Source organism: Eriocheir sinensis, chromosome 14 (assembly GCF_024679095.1).
Source record: "Eriocheir sinensis breed Jianghai 21 chromosome 14, ASM2467909v1, whole genome shotgun sequence".
In the NCBI taxonomy this organism is placed as follows: domain Eukaryota; kingdom Metazoa; phylum Arthropoda; class Malacostraca; order Decapoda; family Varunidae; genus Eriocheir; species Eriocheir sinensis.
The window spans coordinates 2,293,945-2,311,727 of NC_066522.1; the positions used below are offsets into that span (position 1 = coordinate 2,293,945).

At 39.3% G+C, this 17,783-nt stretch overlaps 1 protein-coding gene across 4 annotated transcripts in view; it reads right to left on the bottom strand.

Annotated features, from left to right (window-relative positions):
* LOC126998331 (mediator of RNA polymerase II transcription subunit 23-like) overlaps positions 1-17,783 on the bottom strand; it is a 96,949-nt gene that overhangs the window by 77,449 nt on the left and 1,717 nt on the right. For 3 of the 4 annotated variants that reach the window (XM_050859824.1, XM_050859823.1, XM_050859825.1), the window contains exons 2-8: positions 17,230-17,691; positions 11,212-11,393; positions 10,570-10,719; positions 9,360-9,492; positions 7,686-7,868; positions 1,249-1,354; positions 207-388 (exon numbers count right to left, since the gene is read on the bottom strand). In XM_050859824.1, coding sequence (XP_050715781.1) covers positions 207-388; positions 1,249-1,354; positions 7,686-7,868; positions 9,360-9,492; positions 10,570-10,719; positions 11,212-11,393; positions 17,230-17,289 — 996 coding nt within the window. In that variant the 5' untranslated portion in view covers positions 17,290-17,691. The remainder of the gene's footprint in view (positions 1-206; positions 389-1,248; positions 1,355-7,685; positions 7,869-9,359; positions 9,493-10,569; positions 10,720-11,211; positions 11,394-17,229; positions 17,692-17,783) is intronic. The other variant, XM_050859826.1, reaches the window with a different exon arrangement.

A 17,783-nucleotide genomic window follows, 5' to 3' on the forward strand; every position in this document is an offset into this window, starting at 1 on the left:
CTTTTGAAAAGACTCAAATGTTCATCTAATTTACTACGTATCTGCAGATATATGAAGAGATGAGATGGAACAATTCTTGCCTACTACAGCAACTATTCTCCATCCATACTCTGTGAATGCCTTGAAGCAAACAAATCTGAATTTGTCTTTTTGCCAAAACAGCTGATTTGAAACTATATTTAGTATTCAAGAGCTGTGGCATTCACCTTCTTCTGGATGTCTATCACAGTGCAGACCATTTCCCTGGAGTAGGGCTGCCGCAGGATGTAGCGCAGGAGACCAGGCTGAGGCTCCAGGAGCTCTGGACTGTAGGGAAGTGCTCCTTTCAGCTGGAACTTCAAGGTCAAGGAATCCAATTTCCAGGAATTGATTGAGGGACTGTTGTGACCTGGAATTCATGACAAAACATATGCTTTTAAGGAAGTGGTCTGTAAATTAATTAGCTTTGTCCTAAATGTCTATCTAACTATAACTCTGATGCCTTGCTCCCTCCAGGAAGTGCCCCTGAAGGGGATGGACATAGAAGGAATGTTTCCATTTTTAACTGTTGAGACTCCCTTTCAGCAACACATACATTCCCCCTCCAACCTCCCTCTTTTGTGCATTCTTCAATGATATCAATTCACATTAACAGTGGTTTTCTTACCACCCATTACCCTACTATTAGACTCATACACCCTCCTCGCACAATCCTAATTCTGCATCCTCATTACATGTCCAAACCACCTCAATGAATTTCAATTTATCCATTCCACATTTTACACTTTTTGCTCTCACATCCACTATACAATATCTCCTGTGTTCCTCTTTGTAACTCACCCCTCCATCCTGTTAAACCACATGCTCTATTCAGATAAGTCATTTTTAATGCACACAAAGGGGGTTTTGGTATCAACATGCACAACATTCCATGGTGGTTCTCCAGTCTAACCTTGGTGATCATGTTTGTCCCTTACCAACCTCTAAGCAATAACCACTTCCACTGTAGCTCCAATTTTCCAGAGTAATGTCACACCTGTACTTACATATGTAGCTAATATCTGCTTAGCAAGCAGAGGGTATGGAGGGAGAGACAATCCCAACCCATCATCACTTAGCCTAGGAATTGAAACAGGAGACCCCTCAGTAATGAGCTGAGCATGCCAACCACTACAACATGACACATAAGTTAGAAAATATTGCTGCACAAGTAAAATTTAAATTTCTGGCATAAATCCCTATGAACAAAACCATAGATCAATAACAAACCTGTGTGTTCAACAATTGGCCTTAGTTTTGGGCGACCAACTATTGACAACATTTGGGCAGCTCTGCGAAACTTGTCTACAAAGTCTGTGAGAAGTGATGCCAGTTTCTGGAATATCAACAAGTATGTAATATAATACACTCCACTTAACGTGTAAACTGCTGTACGCTTCTCAGGCGGCTTCTTTGGGAACATGCTGTATGCTTCTTGGAAGCGCGATTTTTACATTGCTTCTATAAAAGTGCTTAGCCTTGTACACCCTCAAATCTTTTTTACCTAGTTAGCATAGCATCTCATGATTCATTTTTCATCTTAGTCATGCAAATCCTGTCAATAGTTTGTCATCAGTCAAGAATGATAAAGACATTTGTATGGGAAGCTTATTGAGTCACTGAATTCACGATCCTACTCAGTCTCTTCTCTGTTACATTGTCAATATAGTTATAAACACAATGATTTCAAAGTTCAGGCATAAAAAGAAGCAGAAGATGAGAAAAAATAATAATTTGTTCGGAATTCGGAAGAGAGGCATTCCATACGTTGGTAACACTACCTCTTGCACACAATAATGAATCGCGCACTGCTCTGCCCAGCCACCCACAGTCGCTCACCATCAGTCATGGGAGACAGTGAGGTAAGAACTTCATCCCTTTCTAATGAAATAACACACACACACACACACACACACACACACACACACACACACACACAGTTAATGGTGAAACTTTTGATAGTATATGTGAAATAGTAGAAGTGATGAATAATTGTTTCCAAACAGGGTTCACAAGGGAGAGTGAGTTTGAAGGTGTAGATGCAGTGCCGGGGAATAGAGTGGGTCTGGAGAGAATACAAACATCAGCCGACGAAGTTATAAAATTATTGGAAGAATTGGATGCGAGGAAATCAGCAGGACCGGATGGTATATCAAATTGGATGCTAAAAGAGTGTAACCAGCAAATAGCTGAAAAGTTGACCAAATTGATTAATGTTTCACTAGCACAAGGGAAGGTACCAAGAGACTGGAAGAAGCCTAACATCGTCCCAATACATAAAGGAGGAAGTAAGGAAGACCCGTTGAACTATAGGCATGTCATTAACCAGTGTAGTAGCAAAGATGTGTGAGAAAATTATAAAAAACAGATGGGTGGAGTATTTAGAAGAAAACAGTATATTAACAAATAGCCAATTCGGATTCAGAGGAGGACGGTCTTGTGTAACTAATCTGATCAGCTTCTAATCAAGAGTAATTGATATAATACAGGAAAGAGACGGTTAGGCAGATTGTGTGTATCTGGACTTAAAGAAGGCATTTCATAAAGTACCACACAAGCGATTAATATGGAAACTTAATCATGTTGGAGGTCTGGGTGGTTCAATATTGGATTGGATTATGGACTTTTTGATGAAGAGAGAAATGAGAACAGTAATCAGGAACAATACATCAAGCTGGATGGAAGTGACGAGTGGAGTCCCCCAAGGATCGGTGCTGGCTCCGATTATGTTTGTAATTTATATTAATGACATGACAGAAGGGGTGACAAGCTATATGAATATGTTTGCTGATGATGCTAAGATAATGAGGAGAGTGGCTAATGAAGAAGACTGTGTAGGCCTGAGCCAAGGTCTCGATAGAATAAGTGAATGGTCCCGCAAATGGGAAATGACAATCAATACAGAGAAGTGTAGCGTGATGGAGTTTGGTAAGAGCAGTAGACGAATATCGGGGAACTACTCTGAGTAATGAAAGAATCATGAAAAAATCTGAAGAAAAAGATCTGGGAGTGATCATAACAGACAAGTTATCCTTTGGAAAACATATAGACCGGATAACTGGGGAAACATACAATCTTCTAAGAAACATATAAGCAGCATTTACATATTTAGATGAAGAAATGGTGAAGAAACTAATAACATCAATGATACGTCCGAGACTGGAATATGCAGCATTAGTGTGGTCACCTAGATTGAAGAAAGAAATTAGAAAGTTGGAAAGAATACAAAGAGCAGCGACTAAATTACCAGAAACTCTGAGAGAACATACTTATGAAGAAAGACTGGAGAGCAGAAGAGAGAGAGGAGACCTAATAGCATTGTACAGGATACAAGAGGGATTGGAGAAATTGGACGGGGAAGACCTAGTGGTACGTGACAGAAATGTGACAAGAGGCAATGGTAAGAAATTGAAGAAGAGCGACTGTAGGAGAGACATCAAGAAATACAGTTTTCCATACAGAAGCATAACAACATGGAACGGACTTGACAAGGAGACTGTGTGTGCAAAAATGATTCATGAATTTAAAGCCAAACTGGATAATAAGCGTTATGGAGACGGGACAGCACGAGCCTAATATGGCTCTTTTCCTGTATTTCACAACTAGGTAAATACACACGAGTTTGCATGACATGCATTACCACACCGCCACTTGTTGCTGGTGTTGACAACGCTGCTGTCTCTCCCGTCTCCATGGCAACGAGTCCCCCACACCCGTCCCGCCCTATCCCCTTCCCCTCCCTCCCGCACTGACAGAGGAGCTTCCATTCGTGCCAATATACAACTTTGGAAAGCAATTATACAAAAACAAAGAGACCTAACACCTTTATTTTGCAAGTAGATGCAGTGTCATCGTCCTAAGACACTGGAATGCTTTCTTTATCAATACTGTAATCGCGACATTTTTTTAATACTGCCACAGCACAAGGATAGCTTGTCACAGCCCAGTAGCAGTTTATGGATTAAGGAAAGAAATATCATACATAACAAATCTCAAGCTTCTGTAAGAGTAGAACAGGCAATACAAATAAAAGAAGGGTGGGTGGAGGTATCTAGTAATACTTTAACCCATAAATGATGGGTGATTCATGGGTGCATGGATCTATGAAATGATGAGTGATGCATATATGCGTGCAACTGTTTGGTAGTAAAGCAGGAAGCCTTACTACCAAACAGTTGCTGATAGTCAACCAAGCAAAGTTGCTTATTACTAACCATAGTTGCCTATAGCCAAACAGATCTGCTTATAACCATTATACAGCAGAAGTCTGATAATCTGGCATCCAATTCTTTGGAAATCCTAATGCCTTGGAATATTCGAAAAAAATTTGGGGAAAAAATTAAAAAATACCGAAAAACAGACAAAAACAGTGCACCTAAATGTCAAGGTCTGCACCTACTACAACACTCATGTGATCCACACAGTTCATAGTGTATTTACCCATCTGGCTGTCCATTACACTGCTGTCTCCTGAATTCACTTGGTTTTATCTAAATTGCTCCACCATAATGGCTCTTACTACACCACCTTCTACAGGGAAGAAGAGGAGGCATAATACAATCACCATTGCCAATAAGAAAATGGTGAATACTGCCTTGCCCCTGCCAACATGTCATTTGCTTCTTTATATGTATCAGCTGAGCAGCAGCAGCTGTTGGTGCTTGTAAAGGCACATTTTGAACGTCCCTGATGTAGCTAAGATCGTTTTTATTACCCATTTTATATTATTATTACCTGATTTTTATGGAAAGAAACATTCATTAGGTAATCATTTCTGCTGTATGATATGTTTAACGGCCATAGTATTAATCTCCCCCATCCCCTTTCCCTTCCCCTTGGCTGTGAACTGCAGTATTAAACATCCCCACGTGGTTGGGGTTGTTTACTACTACCTTGAGAGAGAGCGAACGGGGTTGAAAAAATGTTGACTCTGCGGGGTGAGAAGCAGGACATCTTCAGCTTCCCCTTCGTATATTTCATAAATAAATAGTGTTCTATTTGTAATTATAGAAGGAAATATATTTAAAAGTATCAGAATATTTTTGACTGATATTATATTGCAAACTTTGCTGAAGTTAATATATTTTTTTATAGTTTGTAAAGACTCTGGTGTTCCCATTTGATTGTAAACATACAGTAGCACCGACTGGGTGCTCCATCAGTACTAGCCCAACAATATTACTCAGTGGGATATTTTGATCAGAGTAAGATTTTATGCCTGAGAAAAGTGATGATGGTGTGCAGGATATACAGTTTTCCCATAATCTCTTATAGGTTAGACAGTTGATGATATGCTTCCAATTATATTTTTTCATAGCCTCAGCCTCTCAATGCCCAATGCTGCAAAATCCCCAATGCCCCAATGTCTTCCTTGGTCTGCCTGGTGGGTGGTGACCTGGTATTTCCACCCCAACAGCTCTCCCCAATGCCTCACCACCCTCCCTTCTCTTCATGTGCTCAAATTGCCTCAATCTCCTCACTCTCGGCACTGTACTCATCTCCTTCAATCCATATCTTGCCATCTCCTCATTTGACATCCCATCTCTCCATGTGATCCCAGCCATATACCTCAACACTCTGATCGCAGCCAACCAACACATCCTCCAACTTCTTTGTTGAAGCACATGTCTCAAAAATATATAGCAATGCTGATCTTATACATGCTTAATTTCCCATCAACCATTCCATCTACAACTTTAGCAATAACACCATCATAAAGCAGATGGAATGGCCCTTCATGTGGTATTGGTTTCATAACTCAAGGTAAAATACGAAGGAAATACGACAGAGATAAGATAAGCCAATTTTTCATCAACCCTCTCCTGAGAAAATTATTCTTGACAACTCCTCCATTAGTTGAGTATTAAGGAAGCACATGACATGGCACCACATCAAATATTCTTATGAAATCTTTAATATAAAGAAGGAATTGAGAGTAACTAATTAAAACAGTTGGAATACTTTGTTAAAGGGAAAAACAGGAGGTATGAGCTAAGAAGACATTATCTAGGAGCAATGTGTCTAGTAGAGTTTCAGAGTCCAATGTCAGCACTGATGTGAGGGATAATATTGAAGCAGCGGATCATTTAAGCATATTTGTAAATGATGTTGAAGTTTAAAGAAAATACTCAAATAGGTCAATAAAGTACAAGAACTCAATAAAATAAACAGAAAAGAAAGGTAAAAGGTCCATATGAAATTTAATATAAGAAAAATGTTCAATTATAAAACTGAAACTAAGACAAGCAAAACCTTTTCAAACTGGCCCATCATCAGCAACAATAAAATGTAGCCCAGGCTTTGTGGAGGTCCATGGCTATAGGGAATTTCTTAAATTAATATCTTAGACGGGGGCAGTATTTGAAGAGTAGCTCTCCTCAAAATGAACTGTCTATATATAGTCACTGCCGACCTTAGGACCGTAGCATAAATACAGTTACGCCGCATAATAGACGTTTTAACTATCATCTATATATAGATTCTACCACAATCTGGAAGTATTGTTATATTTCTGCCATATAGAACTGACACTGAATTTTGGACCATCTATATATAGTTCCACTGCCATCTAAGGGTTAACCTCTGCAGAAAGATGTGAGGTGAGAGAATGTCACATGACACTGAGACAGCTGAAATATCTCTATATCTATCTTTACTTCCAATGCTCTGACCCTCCACAGGATATTTCCCAAACGGGGATGGCTATGGGAGAAGTGCCTCCAATTTTCCCAGTTATGGCACCCCCTCTCAGCCCTGAATTCCTTCAATCCTGCCCTCATACTCTCTCCTCAAAGTCATTCTTTACCATTCAGTCCTTGTGTCCAAACCATCTAATAGTTCAAGTTTTCACTCATTCAACATCTAGCAACTCACTCCTTCACAGGCATTTTCATTACTTTTTCAGTCCTAGTTTGATGGGGAGGCTGTGGCTGAGTGGTCAGCATGTGGGCCTGGGTCCTAAAGGGCCCAGGCTCAAGTCCAGCTACAAGGTGACACTTTTCAGTCATCACAAAGTGGCCTAAGACTACCCACATGCTGGCCTGATGACTATCACCCCGGATTCTAGAAAACTTTCTATAAAGGATCAAGTGGAGCTCCATGGGGCAGCATGAGAAAGACAAGATGGCACCACTATAAAACACTTGCCTGCACTACCAATGGGCTGGGGTTGCTAGCCTGCCATACCATACCATGAAAGCTTACTGGTGCTAGAGACTGAAGGGAGAGAAAAAATAATAAAAAAAATCCAATCTTGACATACAAACAAAGCACTGAACAGAAAATTATGAGGCTTTCTTAATGCACCATGCATGTCAAGTGACCTAGTTTCAGGTATATAAGTTATGAGTTGTATCTGGTGCTAACAATGATAAACCACTGTTGAATTTGGAAATTAATTTAACTATTCCATGTATGTGTCTATGCTGTCAAAAACTAAAATCAAAGAACAAGCAGCTGCATTCCTCTTGCCCTGAGGCATCAAGGATTCAGGAGGAACTTGAGAAAGGTAGTCTTTGTTTTGATACGACGTGGTCAGGACTTGTGCCAAACTCGTAGCTACAAACCAGATCTTTGACTGATTTATGACATCCCCCCCCCCGCTCCCCCCCATAATAGATAAATAAATAATAAAATAAAAATAAGGAATATAAGAACAGAATATTTACCCAGTGTGGCCACTGTTTGTAATCTGGGTAGAGTTTCAGGAGTTCATTGACAATGAAGTATCCTGGAAGAAGCGATGCATTTCGGTCAAATATCAAAATCATTACGTCACACAATGCATCCACTAACTGCAGCTGGGAACGACGCAAGTTAGAGGGCAGCAGACGGGCACGGTCCAGGCACATCTGTAACATCATGCCTTATAGTCACTGCTCTTTCAGGAAATTCTGGGATAGTAGAATAAATGCAAATAGTAATAAAAAAATCCTGTTTTTATCCAATAAATATGCTAAGTAATTATTTTCTATTTATGTTAACGCATAAATTTTAGCCAATATGTAAACAAGGAAAAAAAATGCTCATGTGCACTAGGAAAACTAACATCACAGTAAAAAACAGAACAGGGTCTGATTAAAAAATCACTAGAAAAGGAAAGCATGATACACTTCCATTATAGATTAGATGTAGCTCAATAGTAGTTGACAAACAGTCACAAAGATGTGTGAGTATGGGACTGGCTGTTACATTACACCCTACTAGATCAACACAGCAATTAAAACCTCTAAGAAACAATTCTAGTCATCTGAGAAAGGCAAACAAACTATCAACTTTAATGTTTGATTTGAGTTTCACTCAGTAGGTATGAGCATATTCAGTGATTTTGGGTACTATTAGATATTCTCTGAATAACTGTAAATTCAAACAAGTCACACAAGTCCCTTGCTGCTCAGATTAACAAACCTTTGTTGTATAGTGCTGCCTTATATTGGTGTTTTACAAAAGTATAAAATGTTTATCCTAATTGAAAAATGTAGATCATACAGCGAAAGTTTTAAACTCCAATGTAGTTTGTTTTGATATTGATGAGGGACCTTACTCCTGGGTTTAGGTGAGGGTGTCTAGAATTTTAAGTTCAAACATACCAAAAAAATTTCTTTTGACATGTGATCATAATATTGATTTAGTAATACTGAATGGATTTGAATTGAAGATTCTTTACCCTCAAATGTCTGATAACCTAATTTGATGGAATCAACACTGATTACAGGGTAGAGGAGTACCAGTCATGAAATATATATATATATATATATATATATATATATATATATATATATATATATATATATATATATATATATATATATATATATATATATATATATATATATATATATATATATATATATATATATATATATATATATATATATATATATATATATATATATATATATATATATATATATATATATATATATATATATATATATATATATATATATATATATATATATATATATATATATATATATATATATATATTACAACAACCATGTTATACTGAGATATAGCCTATCAGCTATATAAGTTTTCAGTAAATTTTAGTCTATCTTTGGAAAGTGCCATAACAATTTCAAATGAACTTCTATTGCAAATAGTTAGCTTTTAACCTTGTATTAATATTACAACAATGTTTAAAAATAAACATATTTTGGCATTCCTACCAGCAAATCCTTGTTTCTGCCTGAAATTATATGAAAATATACGATTGACTCAAGATTTCCATTATCATCAGGGAAACAAATTTATTTGTCCACATACACAAAAACTAAAATTAACATTGGGTAACTGATAATGTAAAAAAATACGGTTTTCCTGGGTCACTTTTCACTCACCTTCATAATTTCACGCACACCTTTGTAGTCCACTCCTGTAATTATTTTCTTAATGATGCCAAATGTAGTCACCCAAAATATATCATGGTCTGGAACAAGGTTCTCATTGGTGAGGAGACCAATGCATATCACTCTGTAAAAAAGGGGAGAAAAATTCAGCAAGCCAATAAGAAAATTATATTTTTGTCACTCCTGATGTAGTTTTATCTTAAAGCTTCAGTTAGTATACTTCTGGAAATTCCTTCCTACTAGGTGATCATAAGAGAATATTCTATACCATATCCTTTCATGTGTGTTTCATCAACTCCTAAGAATTCTACCTCTCCTCTCATAAACACTCCCATTACTGCTCTCCTCTTCCATTTTCCATTAGATCCATTCACATGCTACATATATGCCATCCTAAAGAGCTCTTCTCCTCTTTCCTTTCCTGAGAAAACTGAATCCCCCTCTGCTTGAAGCCATTTTTCGTCCACCCACCAAAAGGGGCCACTGGTGCCCAGCAGGGCTAGTGCAATGTTCATTCCCAGAAGGGCAACACAGGGCATCAGATTGTCGAGAACCATAGGTACCACTACCATTCTCCATAAAATAGTAATAATGTTACACAATATACACCATAAAATTTATGATGTTTTTTGTGTAACATTTTTGTTATTTTAGACAATGGTAGTGGTGCCTATGAGATGGAAGGCAGGTCCTGTTGTTGCTTTGTGTTTAATACAAATTACCAGCAGTACCTGCCCTCGCCTTCAGTTCCACCTTATAAACATACAACATAAGGCAAATAATAAAAATAGGAAAAAATTGTGGTGTACAAATGAGGCCAACTCATGAGGTGAGGCAATGCTTGTGGAAGTCCTAGAAGTGCACCTAGTTTCCAGGTGCTTTAGCTTTGCTCCAGTATCAGCCCTCAGACAAATGTTTGCCTCACTGCTTATGTGATACTGCCACTGCAAGCCCCTCAAGGTGCTTCCATTTAACCAGTAAATAAATCAACAATAGAGAAGATTCCATTGATGAAACAAGTCTTAATTTTTGGTATTATTTTTCACATGTAAAAATTGTTGTGATGATGATCATAAAAAATTGCAAAATTAAACATCAATATTTTATAGAATAATATATAGATGTTTGAAAAAAAAAAAAAAAAAAAAAAAAAAAAAAAAAAAAAATATTACATTCCCATGGCACTGCTTTGAGAACTTACTTTGGGGAAACTGTGTTGGTAGTTGAAAGGTGTGTGAGAGCAGATGCAACAAACTGTGCCCGATAAGGATTATTCTGCCGTGCCAAGATGGAGACAATGGTGCTGACTCCTCCTTCTTGTATCCGCAATGAAAGGTCACTGCCTGCAGGCCTGCAAGGGAATACATATATATGTTACTAAAAATGTGAGTAAACTGAGTTCTAATTAGTGCAAGTACGTACCACCCTGAGAAACAAAGAATGTATTTAACCCATTTGGCTGTCCATTACACTGCTGTCTTAGATTCCTCTGCTTCACCTTCAGGTGCAAAGGGAGACTCTAATCTGAGTTTTAATAGAGGGCAACACTGTATCTGGTTCCCAAGGGTAAAGATGACGGAAATGCAATACCTATCTACATTTGCTTTTCTCAAAGGGTTGTGAGGGAATCATCATCATCCTCAGCCATTACTTGTCCACTGCAGGACAATGGCCTTTCCCATGTGAGGAAAAGTGCAATGATATTTCATTCAAATAATTTAAATAATTTCATATGAAAATATAGCACAGAAGAAAGCATTGATCACTTTGCTTTGATTAGTGGAAAACAAAGCCACTCTCACCTACCATTCATACTTATAGTTATAACAAAACTCAAACTCACTTTGCTGCCTCTGGCCCCTTTTGCCCATCCTGTGCTGCATTTGCAGCATTCACAGCCTCAGTGCATGCCTCGGTGATGACCCGCTGCAGGTCAGCACAGACAGTGCTCAAGCGGGCGGCCTCCTTCTCCGTCTTAGGCACCACCAGCAGGTTGACCAAAGCCTCCTGGAGAGCATCCACCTTCTGCACAAAGAATTATGACATGTTATATATGTTGTGAAAATGAGTTTAATCAAATGGAGATTAAGTCTTTAAAACAAAACAAAATGTTGGATCCAAAATATTGTTTTCCTTATTTTGGGAAGGAGTAAAATATTTAACCCATTCACTCCGGCAACGCCAACGTCGGCGTCCGACAGCGTCACCGTATGGAAAGGGTTAGTCCTCTCCTAAATCTCTTTCATTTCCTCTTAATCCTCCTCTAAACCTCTTAAGAGGAAATGGAAGAGGATTAAGAGGTTTAGAAGAGGATTAATCCTCTTCCATTTCCTCTTGACCCTTTCCATACTGTGACGCCAACGTCTGCATCACGGATGGAAAAGGTTAATATTTTACTGTGTCTTTCTAACTCTCTTGGCTGCTCATCTGAAAATTATTCATATTGATGCCTACCATGCTTGGCATCAAGTACAATTATTTATACTCAAGTGCAAGAACTTTACAATATCACAGATCAAAGAACATGCTCAACTTTCTTATTTGGTTGAGTGCAAATGCAAACTACTGTACTGTATTTGAATCCAAGTACAGCTTTTAGTCATCTATTTAACCTCGTTGGCGTCCGGCGGCGTCACCGTTAGTCCTCTTCTAAACCTCTTAATCCTCTTCTAAACTTCTTAAGAGGAAATGGAATAGGATTAAGAGGAATTTAGAGGAGGATTGAGAGGTTTAGAAGAGGATTAATCCTTTTCCATTTCCTCTTGACCCTTTCCATACTGTAACGCCGACATCTGCGTCACGGATGGAAAGGGTTAACCCCTTCGCGCCGGATGTTCAAAAAGCCCGCCTGGCTGATATACGGCGTGCTCGGCCGCGCGCGGGAAACCTGAGCCGGCATGTATCCGCTTGTCGCCTCCGTATATTATGCTGCTGAAAGCCCTCATTACATGTATCCCGTATTTGCAAAGCAGCATACACGACGAGTCAACATATACCTGCTATGCATAATATAAATTGCGTCAACGCGAAAAAAAAAAAAAAGCGAAATAAAGAAAGGGGAGAAAGGGGCAAGGGGGAAAGAAATAGAGAAAGCAGATGATTGTATAGAGGAGGAAGAATGTCGAGAAATTATCAGCGAGAGAGAGAGAGAGAGAGAGAGAGAGAGGTGGGCAAGACGTGATGGTGTCGGCACCACCGTTGCCAGATTATCATACTCGTAGCCTCGTATTTACCGGTTTCTGAGCCATAACTATTGCCAAAACACACCAATAATTAACCATTCTAATGATAACTGTATATGAAGGCAATTATTGGGGTCGAGGAGGCAGATTTTTGGGTCGGAAATTGGCAGACAGGAGGCCGAGTACGACAATCTGGCAACGTTGGTCGGCGCCTCGGTGTCTGAGAGAGAGAGAGAGAGAGAGAGAGAGAGAGAGAGAGCCAATGAGACTTCCTAATTTTAGACACAAGGCGGGAAGAAGGCGGTGCATACTGTAGCTCATTTTTTGTGATTGGTGGGAACAAGGATGGTGGGAGGAGCAATAGGATTTCAAGGACAGCATACGGCGTCTTTACTTAGTAACCAACACAAAGTACGGGACAACTCAATAGAAGAAGAAACAGAATAGAAATATGACGCCTACGTAGGCGTCATCGTATATGCTACTGGGGCTTCATGACGCCTACGTAGGCGTCATCGTATTGAAGGGGTTAAGTATACAAAATATTTTTGTATCAGTATAATGCATATTTGACTTTAAATACCACACAAGATTAACTCAAACAATATGCTCTAGATAAGGGTTACTCAACTATTATGAGCAAAGGTTGCAGTTAGACAAGTTCAAATGTATGCAGAGGTTCGGACAATTTTAGTTTAACCGGACCCCAGGCTCCAGGAGTAGAAAAGTTTAATTAAATAACATGAAGGTCCTGGCAATGGAGTCTTGCAAGTGTATTTCTTCGACTGACTGTAGGGCCTACAGTCAGAAGAGGAAATATACTTGCAAGAATCCAATAGCAGGACCTTCATGTTATCTAATTATACTTTCCTGCGTCTGGAGCCTGGGGTCCAGCAAGAACACTCAGAAGGTCCGGATTCACACCACGAGCTGCCAGTTGAGTAGCATTGCTCTAGATTATAATTTTGATGCATTAGGCCACTGCCTTGGCTTTTCTCACCTCTGCCTCTACTGGTCACCACTCAACAAATGTTCATTGTGCTTGTACTCCTAAATACTTAATGAATTCTCAAGCACTTGGGCTTGAGGTCAAAGCAAATTCTTGACCCCAAGTCCATGACAAGCATGAGTATATAAAACTGCCTACTTGAGTATGAGTACCTGTACTTGGACACAACCCGGGTTTGAGGTTCTCATTCATATAAAACATTGCAACATCAATAACTACATGGAGGGGGCTCAAAGGGTTGGCTGAGTTTTGTCCAACTATTCAGATCAGAAGATAGACTATAATAAGGGTGAGAAGAGAGCCAGGTAGGACACATAGTAATTGGTTAAAGCTGGATAAATTCAGATTCAACAGGGAGATATGGAAGAACTAGTTTACCATATATATTACAACATGATGCTGGTCCAGACTGAATCTTAGTCTTGGTCATTGGCCAGGTGTCATTTGACAAACCCTTGGACTCATTAAGAGTGAGATCACCTACCACATGATGCTGTTGTTACAGTGTAGTGTGGTGCTGTTGTTCCAGTGTAGTACCATGTATATGTGTGTATATTATGGTACCGTACATATGTAACAATATGGAGATGGTTCAGACCAAGTCTTGAGCTTAGTCATCTGGTGTAGGTTATGTTGCTGAGTAAAGTCAGACTTAATGGTGCTTGCCAAACAAAAAAATTTACTCCAGAGAGTGGTGTTGAGTCGAATTTGTCGTAAGACAAAATGACGTAAAACAGGGTATGACTGGTCATTTAAGAATAAACTGTTGGGGAGAGTTGTGATTTGTTTTTTAAGCATTTAGAGAAAAATAAATTTAACCCTTAAAGTGTGGGTGTCGACAATAGGCGACAGCTGGTGCCTGGGCTCAAACCGCGGGTGACGACAATAGTTGACAAGGCATTTTTTGAATTAGCGTGCCGTCAAATTTAATTTGTTTATGCTGAAGTAAAGTAAGCATGTCGTTTTCTTTGAAACAATACCCAACCAAGCTCCCTTGACTAATAATTGGTCAGTGTATGCCTTGTGTTGGCTTTGAGAAGATGTCCGCTAGATATCCCACCTCTTCTCACCTTCCAGTGAGTTTCATCCACAAGTTAAGTTTTTTGGGTCTGTTTCACATAAACTGTATAAACGTTATGCTTTTTACTACTAAATCACAGAAGGGAAGTCCACTAGGGGTGAAAAACTATCTATAAAAATGTACTTTCAGTGATCCAACTTCAATATTCTGTACTTGCTCTACCAATGGTCATAGTCTTCACCTTAATGTCAAAGGACAGTTAATTGTATGTACTTTACAATGATACTTCATTCAGTCATGTGAGTTAATTAGGAGTGAAGGTATGAAAGGTTGAAGTGAGGTATGTTTTTCCCAAAATATGCCCGCGTGGGAGGACAGGCATGGCAAAACAAGCCCCCACTTTAAGGGTTAAGAAGCAATGTAATTTTCATGACCTCAAAATATTACTTCATCAATTGACTCTTTAGTTTGTTTAGATCACACCTGAAGCTATTTTTAGACAGTACGCCATGATTATAGTGAGATTAATTATTCAAATCGTTTAAACTTATAGATTCTATCACCATATCACAAAAGCAAAGCATGCATGCTCTTTCTTGGCCATACAATGAGCTGTGTCTGTCATTGGTGTAGATACAAGCATTGCAGTTCTTCACTGGCTAAAAGAGAAATATATTGTTCGTACTTTAACATTCTAGGGCCTTTCTTAAATTGCCCATTGATTAAATACTGGAAATCTAATGGCAAACTGCCATGATCAATCACTTTAGAGAACTAACAGTTGGTTCTGGAAAATATATAAATGAGGGGCTATATAATTATGAAATAACCAAACTGTTAGCTTCGATTGGGTGCTGAGATTTACAATCCCTGCCTCTCCATTGAGCCAACAGGAAGGGTATATGACCTCTCAGTGCATTTCATGCAACATATTTTGACCTCACATTTAGATCTGAATATAAGTAGATGTGGCACTATCCACCAAGCCAATAATGATATAAAAACTTCAAGTAATATCTGTGTGGGAAGTTGCCTCAATAATATGGATATCTCTTATATGTATACTGGTACCTATATTTATCATATTTATTTGCAAAAGAAATTATTCTAATCATAGAACAAAAAGATTAAAATGTAAAAAGAATGTCACCAGTGAAATCCTAATGGTCATTAACGAACATTTACCTTAAAATCATTCAAACCTTTACATTTCTATATGACTACTACCCCACATATCATATTTATTTGCAAAAGAAATTATTCTAATCATAGAACAAAAAGATTAAAATGTAAAAAGAATGTCACGTGAAATCCTAATGGTCATTAACAAACCTTTACCTTCAAATCATTCAAACCTTTACATTTCTATATAACTACCCTACATCTTGACCGGAGATGACAAAAATGACGAGACAGACAGAGCGAGCGTGCCCTGAGGGGGGGACAACCTGACCCCAGGAGCGGGGCAGTGGCATTCAAAGGAGCCCCTTCTTGGGCGTTTTCAGTAGTGTCACCGACAAGTCAAACGAAGGCAGACAGATGGGAACGTGCTCCGGGATTTGTTTGCCCAAAAGGCTCTCGCCAGCAAATGCGAGCAGACATTTTTCATCGGCCAATCAGCGAGTAGTACCACATACCACCACACACCACCAAACTGCAGTCGATATCCCGTAGGAATGTTTTGAAGGATAAAATATAGAATATAATGCTCTTTGAGACCCAGAAAGTTTGTGTTGTATAAAGAAATATCTATTTTCTTGTCATTTCACATTAAAAACAATCTGAAAATGACATAAGGCATGGGAAAGAAGGGAAGATGCTGCCTTTTCTGATGACATTTCGCATCTTTTTGACCGCTAGGCAGCGTTGTCCGACTCGAATTCGTGGCTATGACTTTAATCCCGAAGCACTGTTTTTTTCGTATGTTGGTGCTTTTCTTGCATCATCTCTTAACCCCTTCAATCTGGCAACGTCATCACCATTAGTTCTCTTCTAAACCTCTTAATCCTCTTAATTCTCTTCTAAACCTCTTAAGAGGAAATGGAAGAGGATTAAGAGGAATTTAGAGAAGGATTGAAAGGTTTAGAAGAGGATCAATCCTCTTCCATTTCCTCTTAATCCTTTCCATATTGTGACGCCAACGTCTGCATCATGTATGGAAAGGGTTAACACAATCACCGTGTGCAGGCGAGGAAATATATAAATTTAGAATATTATACTTGACATCAAGCTAAAACAAGAAGAAAATTAAAGTTGGCTCAGAACTCATACATGCAAACTGTAAACACAACTCCTGTCACCCGAGAAACCGTCTGCCGCTGGATGAGGAGCATATACAAAGGATTAAGCACAGGTGATCTATAGTCATCAACAAAGTATAGTCAGAACAAATCGTTGAATTTCTCCATCTACCTACTTCCAACAGTGTGCACTCTGAGTATTTGGGTCTGAAGAGTGATATACACGAGTTACTCCCGGGCGGTGATGCCTATCGTCTGGCAGAGGGGCTGTAATTCGTGTTCAGTTAAAATGTCGTGTTGTTTGATTTCGTTTGACTTGTCAGTGACACTATTGAAAACGCCTTTTCTGTGTGGACTCCTTAACCCGTGCACCTAACGCCACCCCCTCACGCCCGCACCCTGCACTCACCAGGATATCGGTGAGGAGCTCGCTGACCTTATTCTCGGCCACCACCACCGACTCCTCCATGGCCGAACACTTGTTGGTCTCGCGACGCCGGGAACAGGTGGATGCCTTCCTACAGCCGTACTTCGCCTTCAAGGCCCATTTCTGTCAGGAGTGAAGTCTCTTGAAACCTGGGTGTTCAATGGATGCCAACTGGTAATGAATTCGCAGCACCAGAGCCAGGCTCGGATCCGTCACCCCGCTGCGGCGCCTGCCTGGGACTTCTTCTGGAGTGTTTTGGGGGCTAGTCAGGCGTGGGACCACGGCCTCCAGAGCCCCGTCAGTGTTAAATGCTAGCTGACGTTTTAGTTTGTTGTTGTGTCATCAGATATTCTGTCGAGCTGCCCAGACTTTGCCTGGGCCTGCTGGTGCTGGGCCTGGCGGCGTTGTTTAGTGTTTACGTTGAGGTGCTGCTGCCAGGGGCCGCTAGAAAATTATTATTATTAATTTTATCATTCACCAATAGATAACACTGAAAATGATGATACAGTATTACATTTAATATTTCCTAATACATT